The sequence below is a fragment of the Callospermophilus lateralis genome, chromosome 1 (assembly GCF_048772815.1).
Source record: "Callospermophilus lateralis isolate mCalLat2 chromosome 1, mCalLat2.hap1, whole genome shotgun sequence".
NCBI classification, from domain to species: domain Eukaryota; kingdom Metazoa; phylum Chordata; class Mammalia; order Rodentia; family Sciuridae; genus Callospermophilus; species Callospermophilus lateralis.
Genome location: NC_135305.1, coordinates 138,705,003 through 138,717,688, shown reverse-complemented (window position 1 = coordinate 138,717,688; position 12,686 = coordinate 138,705,003). Strand labels below are relative to the sequence as shown.

The 12,686-nt window shown below is 50.0% G+C and overlaps 2 protein-coding genes across 17 annotated transcripts in view; one reads left to right on the top strand and one right to left on the bottom strand.

Annotated features, from left to right (window-relative positions):
- Positions 1 to 3,731: 3,731 nt before the first annotated feature.
- LOC143403883 (coiled-coil domain-containing protein 74B-like) lies at positions 3,732 to 9,120 on the top strand. Its single transcript, XM_076862221.1, has 6 exons — positions 3,732 to 3,990; positions 6,020 to 6,079; positions 6,974 to 7,133; positions 8,172 to 8,519; positions 8,593 to 8,649; positions 8,808 to 9,120. The coding sequence occupies exons 1-6, from the start codon at positions 3,732 to 3,734 to the stop codon at positions 8,944 to 8,946; spliced, it is 1,023 nt and encodes a 340-aa protein (XP_076718336.1). The 3' UTR covers positions 8,947 to 9,120.
- Positions 9,121 to 9,836: 716 nt separating this feature from the next.
- Positions 9,837 to 12,686, bottom strand: part of Med15 (mediator complex subunit 15) — a 73,766-nt gene continuing 70,916 nt past the window's right edge. For 14 of the 16 annotated variants that reach the window (XM_076861852.1, XM_076861296.1, XM_076860935.1 and 11 more), the window contains 4 exons: positions 12,244 to 12,404; positions 11,989 to 12,155; positions 11,494 to 11,592; positions 9,837 to 10,896 (listed from right to left, as the gene is read on the bottom strand). In XM_076861852.1, coding sequence (XP_076717967.1) covers positions 10,760 to 10,896; positions 11,494 to 11,592; positions 11,989 to 12,155; positions 12,244 to 12,404 — 564 coding nt within the window. In that variant the 3' untranslated portion in view covers positions 9,837 to 10,759. Of the gene's footprint in view, positions 10,897 to 11,489; positions 11,593 to 11,988; positions 12,156 to 12,243; positions 12,405 to 12,686 lie in introns of all 16 variants that reach the window. The other 2 variants (XM_076862016.1, XM_076861768.1) reach the window with 2 other exon arrangements.

Sequence of the window (12,686 nt, the reverse complement as noted above, 5' to 3'; positions counted from 1 at the left end):
GACTTGAAACTTAAGCTATTTGGAGCACAGTCATGAACAAGTATTTCCTAGCAGAGTAGGACCTTTGTAATTAATTATACAGGATAGATCTGAACTAAAACTCGGCTAAGGTGTACTGTGAAGTCCTCATATCATCCCTTCCACCCACCCTCTCAGGTGAACATGCTATAAAATCCTTTAGTAGGAAATGGAAGAAATAAACACCAGGCCACTCTGATGCCTCTTCAGCTTTAGTTTGCAAATGTCCTCTAAGAAACAGGTATTCCTTTTTTTAAAAAAAAATATTTTTTAGTTTTAGGTGGACACAATATCTTTATTTTACATTTATGTAGTGCTAAGGTTCGAACCCAGTGCCTCATGAATGCTAGTAAGCGCTCTACCACTGAGCCACAACCCCAGCGCCCAGACATCCCTTTCCATTACCTCCCCATCCTCTTTTTTTTTTTTAAAAAAATTTTATTGGGGCTGGGGATGTGGCTCAAGCGGTAGTGCGCTCGCCTGGCATGCGTGTGGCCCAGGTTCAATCCTCAACACCACATACAAACAAAGATGTTGTGTCCGTCGAAAACTAAAAAATAAAATATTAAAAATTCTCCAAAAAAATTTTATTGATGTAGATGACAGCATGCCTTTATTTTTTTATTTTATTTTTATGTGGTGCTGAGAATCGAACCCAGTGCTTCACACATGCAAGGCAAGCACTCCGCCACTGAGCTATAGCCCCAGCCCTCCCCATTCTCTTTTGTTCTTTCCTTCTTTACATAGTAAAGTCAGAGTCCGAGAGAAATTCCCTCTTTGGAATTTCTACTTAATCTAATTGTATTCCAGCTATAAAAATAGGTTTTGACTTTAATGTCCATGCCAGTCTCTGTGCTGCCTTAAGAGGTCAGAACAAAGAAGTGAAAGAAAAGGGAGAAAAGGGTTTTTTTGGCCACAGCATAGTTACAGATTGGAAGGTTTTTTTTGTTTTTTTGTTTTTTTAAGTCTTAACTCTTTAAGATAATATAATTAATAAAAATGAAGAAGATGGGGCTGGGATTGTGGCTCAGTGGTAGAGCGCTCGCCTAGCATGAGCAGGACCCGGGTTCGATCCTCAGCACCACATAAAAATAAAGGCATTGTGTTGTGTCCATCTACATCTAATAAATAAATAAATAATGAAGAAGAGCTTGGCATGGTGGCACATGCCTGTAATCCCAGCACCTCGAGAGGCTGAGACAGGAGGATTGCAAGTTCAAAACCAGCCTAAGCAAAAGCGAGGCACTAAGCAACTCAGTGAGACCCTGTCTCTAAATAAAATACAAAATAGAGCTGGGGATGTGGCTCAGTGGTTGAGTAAGTGCCCCTGAGTTCAATCCCCAGTACAAAAAAAAAAGAAAAGAAAAAGAAAATGCATATAAACCAGCAGCTTTCGGAGACACTGGTCAAGCTCTATGAGGAGATCGATCACTTGCCTGGCATATGTGGAGCACTTGCCTGGCACATGTGAAGCACTGGGTTCAATCCTCAGCCCCACATTTAAAATAACTAAATAAACAAAATAAAGGTAAAAATAAACCAGTGGATGAAAGCTGGATACAAAAGTTGAAAAATATGCTTGACAATGACTTTTGCTCACATCAGAAAAAATCTATGGGAAAGTAATAACTTGGCACTTGGGTCTGATGATGCTTTTCATATTTTTGGGTCTCTGATCAGGAATCAGCTTCACAATTTCCATATTTTTCATAAATATGGAGAAATGACTCCATACCAAAAACAGGGTTGAATACCACATTAGACACCAGGCATGAAAGAATTTGGTTGTAACCATTTTGAAAATCCCTCTTCTGGGCTGGGGATGTGGCTCAAGCGGTAGCGCGCTCGCCTGGCATGCGTGCGGCCCGGGTTCGATCCTCAGCACCACGTACAAACAAAGATGTTGTGTCCACCAAGAACTAAAAAATAAATATTAAAAAAAAATTCTCTCTCTCTCTCTCTCTCTCTCTCTCTCTCTCTCCCCCACTCTCTCTTTAAAAAAAAAAAAAAAAGAAAGAAAATCCCTCTTCTAATATTTCTTGACAGGTTTATGCCAATTCTCATGTGAGTACAGAATCTTCAGTTTCCCAAGGTCAGCCCGAAGGGTGGCCAGTTCTGTCAGGTTAAGCACCAGTCTTGCAAAGAAGATCCTCTAGTGCTCACTGATGGGAACATTCTGAAAGAAGTAGAAAGCTGTTGTTCATGCTTTCCAGTGCCACTTCTTTGCAGGAAATAGCTGCAGGTCCACCAGCTGTTTATGGCAGTGTCAATAGAATGCCTCAATGACACTCATTGACCTGTTCAAACTTCAACTACAACAACTACTACTACTTTTTCTTCTTCTTTATTCCTCTTCCTCCTCCTCCCCCCCCCTTTTTTTTTTTTTGTACCAAGGATAGAACACCCAGGGGTACTTAAACACTGAGCTACATTCCCAGCCCATTTTTATATTTTAGAGACAGGGATTCTTGCTAAGTTGTTTAGGGCCTTACTAAGATGCTGAGGCTGGCTTTGAACTTGGCATCCTCCTACTTCAGCCTCCCAAGCCTCGGGGATTACAGGCCCGTGCCACTGCACCAAGCTGGCCCATGCAAACTTCTATTACAACTAAACTTTTGCAGCAAGAAGAAAATATGTTTTTTCCTGTAGTCTTCTTGATAACCTTATAACCCAGGTTTACTGATATCTCTGCATCCATACAATCTGGCCTAGTGCAATGGTACCTCCTCCTCCTTGTCTCGCTCCCAACAATGTGGTGATGTTTTTAAAGGGTTTGCTTGTTTGTTTTTTTAAGTTGATGAATTTTTATTCTATTTATTTATTTATATGTGGTGCTGAGGATTGAACCCAGTGCCTCACACAGATGAGGCAAGCACTCTACCACTGACTCACAACCCCAGCCTGTCATAAGGGTTTTAAATATCCAGTCCAGACTAGATGAGCTGTGGGTCAAGGTGAAGATGAGTCAGCCAGTTTCTTCCACTGTCTAATCTTTCACTAACACATCTGTCTTCCTTTCACTAACACATCTGTGTTCAACTCCAAGCAGTTGCTTCCCCTCAAGACAGCAGCAGGTCCCAGGAAAACTGAGAGACCAGCCAGGGAGCATGGGCCTGATTTGTCTTTCTCCTGGCCTTCCTGGAGTCATGTCTAGGTATGTGCATACAATTCAGAGACAGCCACAGATTTTTCTTTCAATTTCTTCAATTTTCAGATGCCATGGCCTATAGAACCTCCATCCTCTGCTTTAAGTCAATAAACCTGTGGTGTCCTATTTGATGTCTAAATGACTAGAGAGAGCCCCCACAGCAAAAGAAGCTCTCCTTTCAAGTACTCACTCCCTTCCTAATTTTTGCCCCTCTCAGATGCCTTCAGACAACTGTTTTTCCTATTTTATCCACATTTCATTATGAATAGATTCTGTGATTATTGGAAGTAATTGGAAGTTAATTTTGAATCTATAATTGTATCTCCTGCTCAAAAAGTAAACTGCTATTAAAAATGAAGCATTAAGACCTACTGTAAATGCAGATGATTCCAACGTTCAAGTCAGAGGATGCTTTTTAAGTCAAATGTACTCATCTAGACAGAACGTGGCTGTAGGCCCCGCCCCTCCTCCCTCCCCTCGGGCGTGCCTGTTCCCATAGCTACGCGGCGCCAGGCCCGGTCAACCCGGCCACTAAGCTGAAGGCGGAGGCAGTGGCAGTGAAGACATGAGTGGGGTGGGGGTGGCGGCTGGGGCGCGGCCCCTCAGCTCGACGACCCCGGGCTCCCGGGCCACATCGCGCCCACGTCAGCGCCCGCTCGCGGGCCTCCAGTACCAGGTACCTCATCCCACACAGCTCGGGTTCAGCGAGGCACAGAAGCGGGTCCTGGACCTGGAGAAGAGCCTGCAGTTCCTGCAGCAGCAGCATTCGGAGACACTGGTCAAGCTCCATGAGGAGATCGAGCACTTGAAGCGGGAGAATAAGGGTGAGTCTTGAAGCTGAGACAAGCGGCCCGATTCCCCTGGTGCCCTAAACCCTTCCTGGGCCTGCAGCCAGAAGCACAGCACTGTAAGTTCCAGATCAGTTTTGGGATACAGGGAGGGCACAGAGCAGTATTCCCTCACTCGTGGACAGGGTCAGGCCAATCTCATTTTCAAAAAAGTTTTTAAACAAGTTGAACATACGCAAGTGAGAGTGTACAGCTCAGTGAATTATAACCAAGTATCAAGGGCAGACACTGTCTGGACCTCTCCAGAGTGTCCATGTTATCCCCAGGCAGGGTCTTTCTAACTGCATCCTTGGGGTCTCCTCACCAGCTAAGCCATGCTTGACACAGAACCTGAAGCATGTTGGGACTCTGGCCTCACTAGTTAGAGCGTCTCTGCCCATCACCGGGTCCTGCTTGCTTCAGTTTCTCTGGCCTGCTTCTAGTGTTGTCTTTATCTGGATTGACAAGGACTCAGTAATGGCATCTGTCATGTTAGGGCACCTTCCACATGTCTTCTTGAGTCTCACCCTGGTTCCTGACACCTGACCTGGCCAGCCCCATATCTGGGCATCACTTGATTATTGTCTTGCTCACATTTGCACATTCATGTTCAGGGCCTCCTGGAGGGCTGGGTTATCATGATTCACTTCTCTACCCCTGGAGCCAAGGCCTTGGCTGGCAGTGTGCCCAGCAGACATCAGGGACATGGTGGGAGATGACAGGGAATAGCCAGAGGCATTTCTGGCCTAGGGCAAAGACTTGGTAGAAAAGGCTGGCAGGAACTACAAGCAAGAGCCAGTCAGCCATGATCACAAGCCAGGACTCTTGGGGACTAGGAGGGAGTAGGCAGGGCAGGCCAAGCCAAGCTTCTTCTTTCAGAGAAGCTATGGCTTTGAAAATGACAAGGAGAACATGTGCTTGCTTCCAGATCTCCACTACAAGCTAATAATGAATCAGAAGCCACAGAAGAAAGGTAAGGCTGAGGCCCCTTAGTGCCTGATAGGAAGTTACTTCTGTCTACTGCAGCCCCCATCCCCAGATTACTCATGTTGATCTGGCATGCTAACTCAGTGGGAACTGGTTCTGGGGGAACTAAATAGATGCCACTTCCCCCACAGCTGGGTAACTTTATGCAGTGCAGCAGGTGCTCAGTCTCAAGGGCTGAGATCTGAGCAGATGGGGCTGTAGACCCTTCCTCATCTGAACAGAGCTCCTGAATCAGGTGGGGGCCCTGGAACAGCCCCTTTCCTCCAGGGCTACCCTCTGGCTTCCCAGCCCTGTTTCTGGTCCCTTGGAAGAGGTGACTCTGGGTATACTCCCTATGAGAAATCTTTCCTGCCATCATCTCTGTAGACACCGTGGGGAAAGAAGCAGAGACTCAGCCTGCAGCACTTGTCCAAGACACTTTCTTGTTCCCGTTATGGCCCATTCTCCTTGCCTATTCCCTAGCCCAGCCCAGGGGTACCCCTATTGAGTTCTTGGGTTCATTCTTCTCCTTACCTTTAGAACATCAGGTGATCTGACTGGCAAATGGTGCCATTTGGGAACATCCTATCTCAGGTGGTGCCCAGGGCTCTCCCTTCCTGAAGACACGCAGAAAATAGAGTGGAGGAACAACCCACTGGTTATCTGCAGATAACCCTCTGGAGCAGCCCTAGCAAGCTGTTCTGGGCAAAGTGTAGCCCAAGTTAGTAGCTCTAGCCCTGCAGGACTGGAGGCCCTGATGAGACACCAGGAGAGGTTATGCTCTCACTCAGGACTTGATGTTCTTTAAGTCACAACTTCCTTGCTTTATGAATACCCCTCAGGAGACAACTTTTCCAGTGGCCTCTGTTCCTCTGGGAACTTGGCTGCCTCAAGGGAGTGTTGGGTAGAACAGGCAGGACACATCCCCACCAGGTTTGGGGAGGAGTCCCCACAAACATGTAGGACTGAGGCCTGCAAAGGCCAGGAGGTTGGGACACGTGGGCTCTTGGGTGGTAGCTACTCTCATGTTGGGTTGAACCTTGCATGTTCTCTCTTACAGGAAGCATGTCCACATCAAGCTTTCAGTCCAACAAGTCCATCTCCAATTCAACAGTGTCAGGTGAGTGGGCCAGGACCCCCTATGTACTCTGAGCAAGGGCCCTACTGGGCCCAAGGCTGGGGTGGCCAGTATGGGTGCTGACCAGGAAGCTGTAAGCCCATAGTGGTCTTATGTTGGGCAGACTTTGGGAAGACCCCATGGATTCAGGGGAGAAGGGTTAGTTAAAGAGAGCCAAGAGGGCAGTCCCTGGTACTCTGAGAGCTGAAGTCACAGGAGACTAAGGAGAGTGGGATCAGACAGTGGCCCAGAGGGAGGCCTTGAAGGAAGGCTACCACACAGGACAGGGTTGGGATATTGTTGCAGGGCAGCAAGATACCATGGCAGCTCCACCTGGGCAGGAGTGTGATCAGTTGGACTCACTGATAGAGGGGATTCCTAAGTGCCTGCCAAGGCCCCCAGTGGTCTCCCTGGGAGGATGTGCACAGACTGTCCAGCAGAAGGCCTGTTGACCTGTTATGCCCAGATAGGCAAGATGCAGGTGGGATGATCCTGCCCACAGAGCCCTTGCCTTATAACATCTTTTGAAGAATGAGGGGAGCAGAGAGCTTCTTCTCCCATTCTGACTGCCACAAGAGGCCAAGCTTCCTTACCAGTGGGCAATGGGCCTGGGCTTGGGCCTAGAGAATAAACCCATGCAGAGTTCCAGTGCTCTTCCCCAGTTCTATTTCACTCCAAATGGAAGCCAGCTTCCACCTGATTGCTCTGACGTGTTCAGCAGGCATGACTCACAGACTTTACCCTCAGAACCCCAATTTATTCCTCCCATCAGACCTTCCAAGGGAGGCTCTTTCCATCTCCCATTTACAGAGGGGCAGGGGCAGGGGCTTCTTGGGTGCAAGCAGCTGATCCCAGAGGACTTGGGCAGTGACTGGCCCTGTCGGGTCTGACCTGCAGCCAACTCTCAAAGCAAGGCAAGGCCCCAGCCCAGCTCCAAGAGGCAAGAGTCGAAAGCTGATGCCCCCCAGAAGATGGACCTGGAAGAGGAACCATTCAATGCTGCCCTGTTTCACAGCAGCAAGCTGGACAGAGTCCCTGGGGTGCAGGGGCAGGCCAAGTAAGGCTCACCTGCATCAAGGCACAGGCCTGCAACCCAAAGGCCCTAGGCTTGCACTTAGTAGATTCCCACCCTGGGAACAGCAGATCTCTTCACCCACTTCTCCATGGGCTCATGCAGTCAGCTACCAGGCTGTTGGGTGCTGCCTTCTTCCTCTTCCCTGGGGGTCCTGGAGGGTCCCTGTGCTGACAAGGGCCCACAAGAGGACCAGTTGCAGCTCCTAAACCTTTCTCAGAGAAAAGAAACAAAAAAATTATCTGATTTCCAAATTAGTTTTTTACCAAGAACACAGTGAGTAAGCCTGGTGTGGTGTACACCTGTAATTCCAGTGACCAAGGAGAGTGAGGCAGGAGGATTGTAAATTCAAGGCAGCCTCAGCAACTTAGTGAGGCCCTGTCTCAAAGTAAAAACTAAAAAGGGTTGGGGGATGTGGCTTAGTGGTTAAGCATCCTGGAATTTAATTTCAGGTATCAAAAAACAAACAAACAAACAAACACAAAATAAAACCAAAAAACAAATCCACACCACAGAGCACAGTGAGTGGGCCTGATTGATTATCTTGGAGTTGGGTGCCTGCCTTTGGAAAGCACTGGGCCAGCAAGGCACAGCAGAACCAAGATCCGGTGACCACTGTTTCTTGGACCTCCCTGGAAAGCTAGAGTACATGATCTGGAATAGTGTAGCTAGTTGGACAGGATCCCACTTCTCTGAACAAACCTAACATTCCCTAGAGACCAGCCTGCAGTGAAAAGACCTGCTGGGCATGAGGTTAGGACCCAGTTAGCTGGTCCCCACTTCCCGAAACACCTGATCCTCAGTGTACCTTGAAGGGGAAGGGACAGGTCCAGGTAGCTGGTTCCAAAGAACCCCACCTGGTTCCCAAAGAACCTTGGTCAGCAGAAGGGAGCCAGGCCCAGCATAAGATATGTAGATGGCCCTTTTCCCCTCATGGGCCCATGCTGGCATGGACACTGCTGTGGGAAGGGTGGTAAGATCAATTCCTTAGGCCACCTCTGGGCTGCTGTTATGACATTTCAGAGACGAGGATGCGGAGAACTCTAATTCAGGGGCCACCTTTGTGGGGGTCACCCAGCACAAGGGCAGGCAGGTGACAGGAGCAGCTCCCTTGATGAGCCTGCCTCCACACCTGCGCAAGCCCACTACAGTACAGCAGTGCGAGGTAGTCATCCGGCAGCTGTGGAACGCCAACCTCCTACAGGCACAAGAGGTGAGGCCTGGGCAGGGCATGGCCTGGCACCTCTACGGGCCCTACCTTGTACCCCACCATGCCTCTCTTCTCTCTCAGCTGCAGCATCTCAAGTCCCTTCTGGAAGGGAACCAAAGGCCAAAAGCTGCCCCTGAGGAGGCTGGGTCTGGCTCTATAAAGTGAGTGCCCCTGTGCCACTGCCCCAGCCCAGTGGGGCCTAGAGTGGGGCTCACTGCTGACTTCCTTCCCCAGGGACCAGGAGGCCACTCAGTTCCCCAAAGTCTCGACCAAGGGCCTCTCAAAGAAATGGTGAGTTTCCTGGCACAGGAGAGTGGGTAACAGTCTGATGGCCACAGGGAAGAGGGCTGGGTCTCAGGCAGGGCTGCCAGCTCTCAGTCCAGCTTCTACCCCAGGGGCCCAAAGGGCTTGAAGATGCTTACAGTGACTGCCCCTTTCCCCATTCCCAGCTTGATTCTGAGCCCAATGCCTGCGGCAGAGCGTGGTATCCTGCCCGCGCTTAAACAGAGCCTTAAGAGTAATTTTGCGGAGCGGCAGAAAAGGCTGCAGGTGGTGCAAAGCCGGCGCCTGCACCGCTCAGTTCTCTGAGCCCAGTGCCCACAGCTGGAGGCTAGCTCTCTCTGCAGCAGTTCATATGCTTTCTACTACTTTTAAGCCACGATGAAGTCCAAGACTGGGGAAACGCATGACAGATAAAGTACTTGATCTCAGAATTGAGAAACTGTTTATTTTTAGCTATTATTTTGCTATTCTGCATTAAAACAAAACCACATTATGAAATAAATATTATGCTACCTGTTGAAGACTGAAAATAAAACTTGTTTCTCCAAGTCCTAAGTCTCCTTCCTCACTGGCTATCAGTTGTCTTCTCCTGGCCATTTGAAGTAACTCTCCGCTAGTTTGGAAGGGACCTGACTGGGCAGCCAGGGCTTGCTCATCCCATGAGTTGGCAACTCTCCCAGAAGAGAAGCATCTCCCTGGAGGCCAGATGGTTTTCCTCTCCCTTGTCTTGGCCAGGGGCTGCCTTTCCAAGCGATGATTATTCTGGGTCTCCTGCCCAGACTGGACACTGCTAGGGGCAAGATGTTGTCATTTTCTACACCAACACTGCTGATTGGTCCAGCTGAGCTGTCTTAGACGGCCACATCACGGGAGAATTTTCTCCTCCAGAATGCTATACCTCCCCTCATCAGAATAGTAGCTGCACATATCACCTTGTGGCGGTCAGTTCAGGGCCTAGTGCCATCCTACAGGCTCTCTGCCACCGTGCTCCATTTCCTGGCCATTAATCTCAGAAGGACCTTGACAAGGAATCTGGGCATGAACCAGACTGAGGAATAGTGTACTGTATCAGGAGCTAAGATCTGGAGCATCCTGGGCTAGACTGAACACTGTCCACCTGAAAGACTGACAGCATCCCTAACAGAACAGTGGGCCCCAGCTTCAGAGAGAAGGGGATGCAGTGATTAACTCATGAGAAACACGGGAATGATAAATTTATTATAAGAACCACATATGACAGGGTAGTGCACATATAAAAAGGGGAAATTATTATCACCAGAGGGCTGCCAGCTGGTGCTCAGTGTGAAAGGCAACACACGGAGGCAATGTACAGCTGCATCCCACAAGGAGCCTCCATTCTGGGGGCAGCACAGAGAATAGGATACTCTGATGATGCCAGGTCCTCAGGACAATGCCCAAATGGTCCCTTTTCATCCCTCACAGCAGGGACATGGCATCCTTCACCCAAGAGCAGCACACGGGTACCAGGGACAGGCTCCTCAGATGCCACTGCTCCCTCACAGTGCTGAATAAGAGCTTCAAGAAGTGTGAGCAGAACCCACCTAGCTGGTGGTAGGGAACTCACTGCTGCCCACAGGATAAACTTCTCTCAAAAATGGAGCCTGTGCCCTTAATCCAGGAGTGTCCCTGTGATATGACCCAACTGCCACAAGTGACACAGCCTGAATCCAAACCGATCAGAGATTGTACTTTAAGGTTTTCCTATGTCCTCCACATTCTCCTATAGAAATGAGTAAAATGTATTCTAACCAGATGCATGGACAAGACCCTGAGTTCTCCCTCATGCTGCTCAGAGTGGACACGGAGCCTGGAGAGATCACAGGAAGTGCAGTCCAAGGAGTGTGGGATCTGATTCCCTGGAGGAAAGTGTGAGGAGAATCTTCTCTAGAAAGTATCCCCCATGCAGACAGCTCCACAGCCAACTGGCCCAATACTGTACAAGTATGGGGAAATGTCTGGCAGGTCCCAAGGCAGAAGAGAAAAGCAGGAAAGCTAACCTATCCCAGGCTTTTTAAGGAAGTCAACACCTAGAAACATCCAATATGAGGCATGAGTCCACAGCCCCATCAAGGCTTCTGGCTGTCCCCGCAGTTCTTGGCTAGGAGGCTGAAAGGCAGGCCTGGTGGATGCTCTGTGCCCAGGTGTTGAGCAAGGCTGTGACTGAATGCTTGTCAGGAAGCTGCAGCAGCCGGGAGGTCATGCACCGGTGCACTGACTGCAGAAAGGGGTTGGCATCTGCAACAGAGCAGCAGGCCATGAACACCAAACCCTCTCAAAGCAGTCAGACATGTCTGAACCTGGCCCATATGGACACCTCTCTGGGAAGCCCCCCAACCCCTAATCAGTCTCCTGTGATCGTCTGGAAGTAGGGCTCTCCTTCCAGAGCAACAATGTCAGTGAAAAACTGGAATCTCAATGGGATCTGGACCCACAGGCTTTCCCCTAAGGGGACTGCCTATACCCAACATAGTCTCTCTGGAGTCACATCACCCATATAGATCCACATGCACCCAAGCTCCTGGTGGTGGGCCCATAGAAGCCCTGCTGAGCTCTAGGGGCCACCAGGATCAACTAGGTCTATCCTTGAGCAGTAGGCTTGTTTACCCCTCCCTGACTAAACATAGCTGCCCTGGAGCTGTAAGATAGGGGCAAAGGACACAATGGGGGAGGAGGTAGAGAGTCTCTTCTTCCTCCAGGTGACCACTGTTCCTCCCTGTGCAAGGGGAAACAGGAGGGATACACAGGTAATCCTGCTACATAGGAAACCCTGTTTGCCCAGAACTGACCCTTGTCTTTCCTGGGTTCCCAAATGTTTCCTCTTGGTTCACCCACCATATTGCCACTGCCGGTCAATCCACAGTGGGCTCTGGGCAGGATAGTCAGCAGGCACACTGAGCTCCAGTGGTGGCACACTTGGGAGGTCCTTGTCGTCTGCAACACAGAAGGCTGCCTGTGACCTGGCCCAAGCCTGGACCTGACACAAACACTGGCCTCAAAGCCCTGCTCCTGAACGGGCCCTGCTCCTGAACGGACCCTGCTCACAGTAAATCCAGTGTTTTTAGCAAGCAGAGCCACTGTGTATGGGGAAGAGGTGAGAGTACATGGGCTCAGGCCTGGGAGGTTGAGGCTAGGCCTCCAGGAAGGAGGAGGAGTGAGGACAGAGTGGGCAGCTTGGTAGTATGAGTGCAGGGGCAGGCTCAGAGGAGGGAAGTACTTGTGTCTTGAAGGCTGAGCATTTCATGGTCTCTGGTGTAGGCAGTAGAGTCCTGGGGCTTCCAGGTTAGGATTCACTCTCCCATGTCACCCCTATCCTACCTGGACACTCACCAAGCTTGCATATCAGGTGGACGGTGCCGTTGTTACTGCAGTGAGAAGGGTCCAAGTTCACCAGGAACTTGGGATCTAATCTGGCCACCTCCCCTTGGAGGACGTTGGGGATGCTCTGCCGATCATCCTCCTCAAACCTGCGCTTCCGGGTACACACCACCGGGGCCCTGGAGGAGGTGGCCATGGTGACCACGCTGGTTACATGCAGCCTTTGGCCTGCAACCCACCACAAGGCCCAGCCCTGGTTGTACATACGTAATAGGTGGGCCATGGATGGCTGTCATGGCTGGAACGAATGTGCGGTACAGGGAATGGTTGAAAACGGGAGAGCGGATGTTGGCCAGGACAGCATCCAGGAGTGGTTGGCATAGATCCTGCTGCTTTGTTGGTAGCACTGGGGGTGGTGGGGGTGTGGGCTAGGGATAAGACAGACAGAGTCAGCAGCTTGAGCTTGAGGCCTCACCCATTGTGAAGAGGACTTCCAGACCCCAAGGCCATCATCCTCAGCCATCACAGAATCCTGAGGATTCACCCATAACCTCCACCTCTGTGTAGCCAGTGGTGGCCAATAACTGGATACAGTCCCCCACCCTGGAAGCCCTGCTCAGGCTTTATTGTCTAAGGGCAGCACCTTGGGCTGGGCTGGCAGATGCAGGGTGGCAGAGGCACCCATGGGACCAAGGTCAGAAGGTGACTTT

Excerpts from the sequence above, each read along its gene's own strand:
- LOC143403883 (XM_076862221.1), top strand. The coding sequence starts at position 3,732 with ATGAGTGGGGTGGGGGTGGCGGCTGGGGCGCGGCCCCTCAGCTCGACG. Across the intron at positions 8,520-8,592 it reads GCTGGGTCTGGCTCTATAAA|GGACCAGGAGGCCACTCAGT; the intron begins GTGAGTGCCCCT and ends TTCCTTCCCCAG. Across the intron at positions 8,650-8,807 it reads AAGGGCCTCTCAAAGAAATG|CTTGATTCTGAGCCCAATGC; the intron begins GTGAGTTTCCTG and ends CCCCATTCCCAG.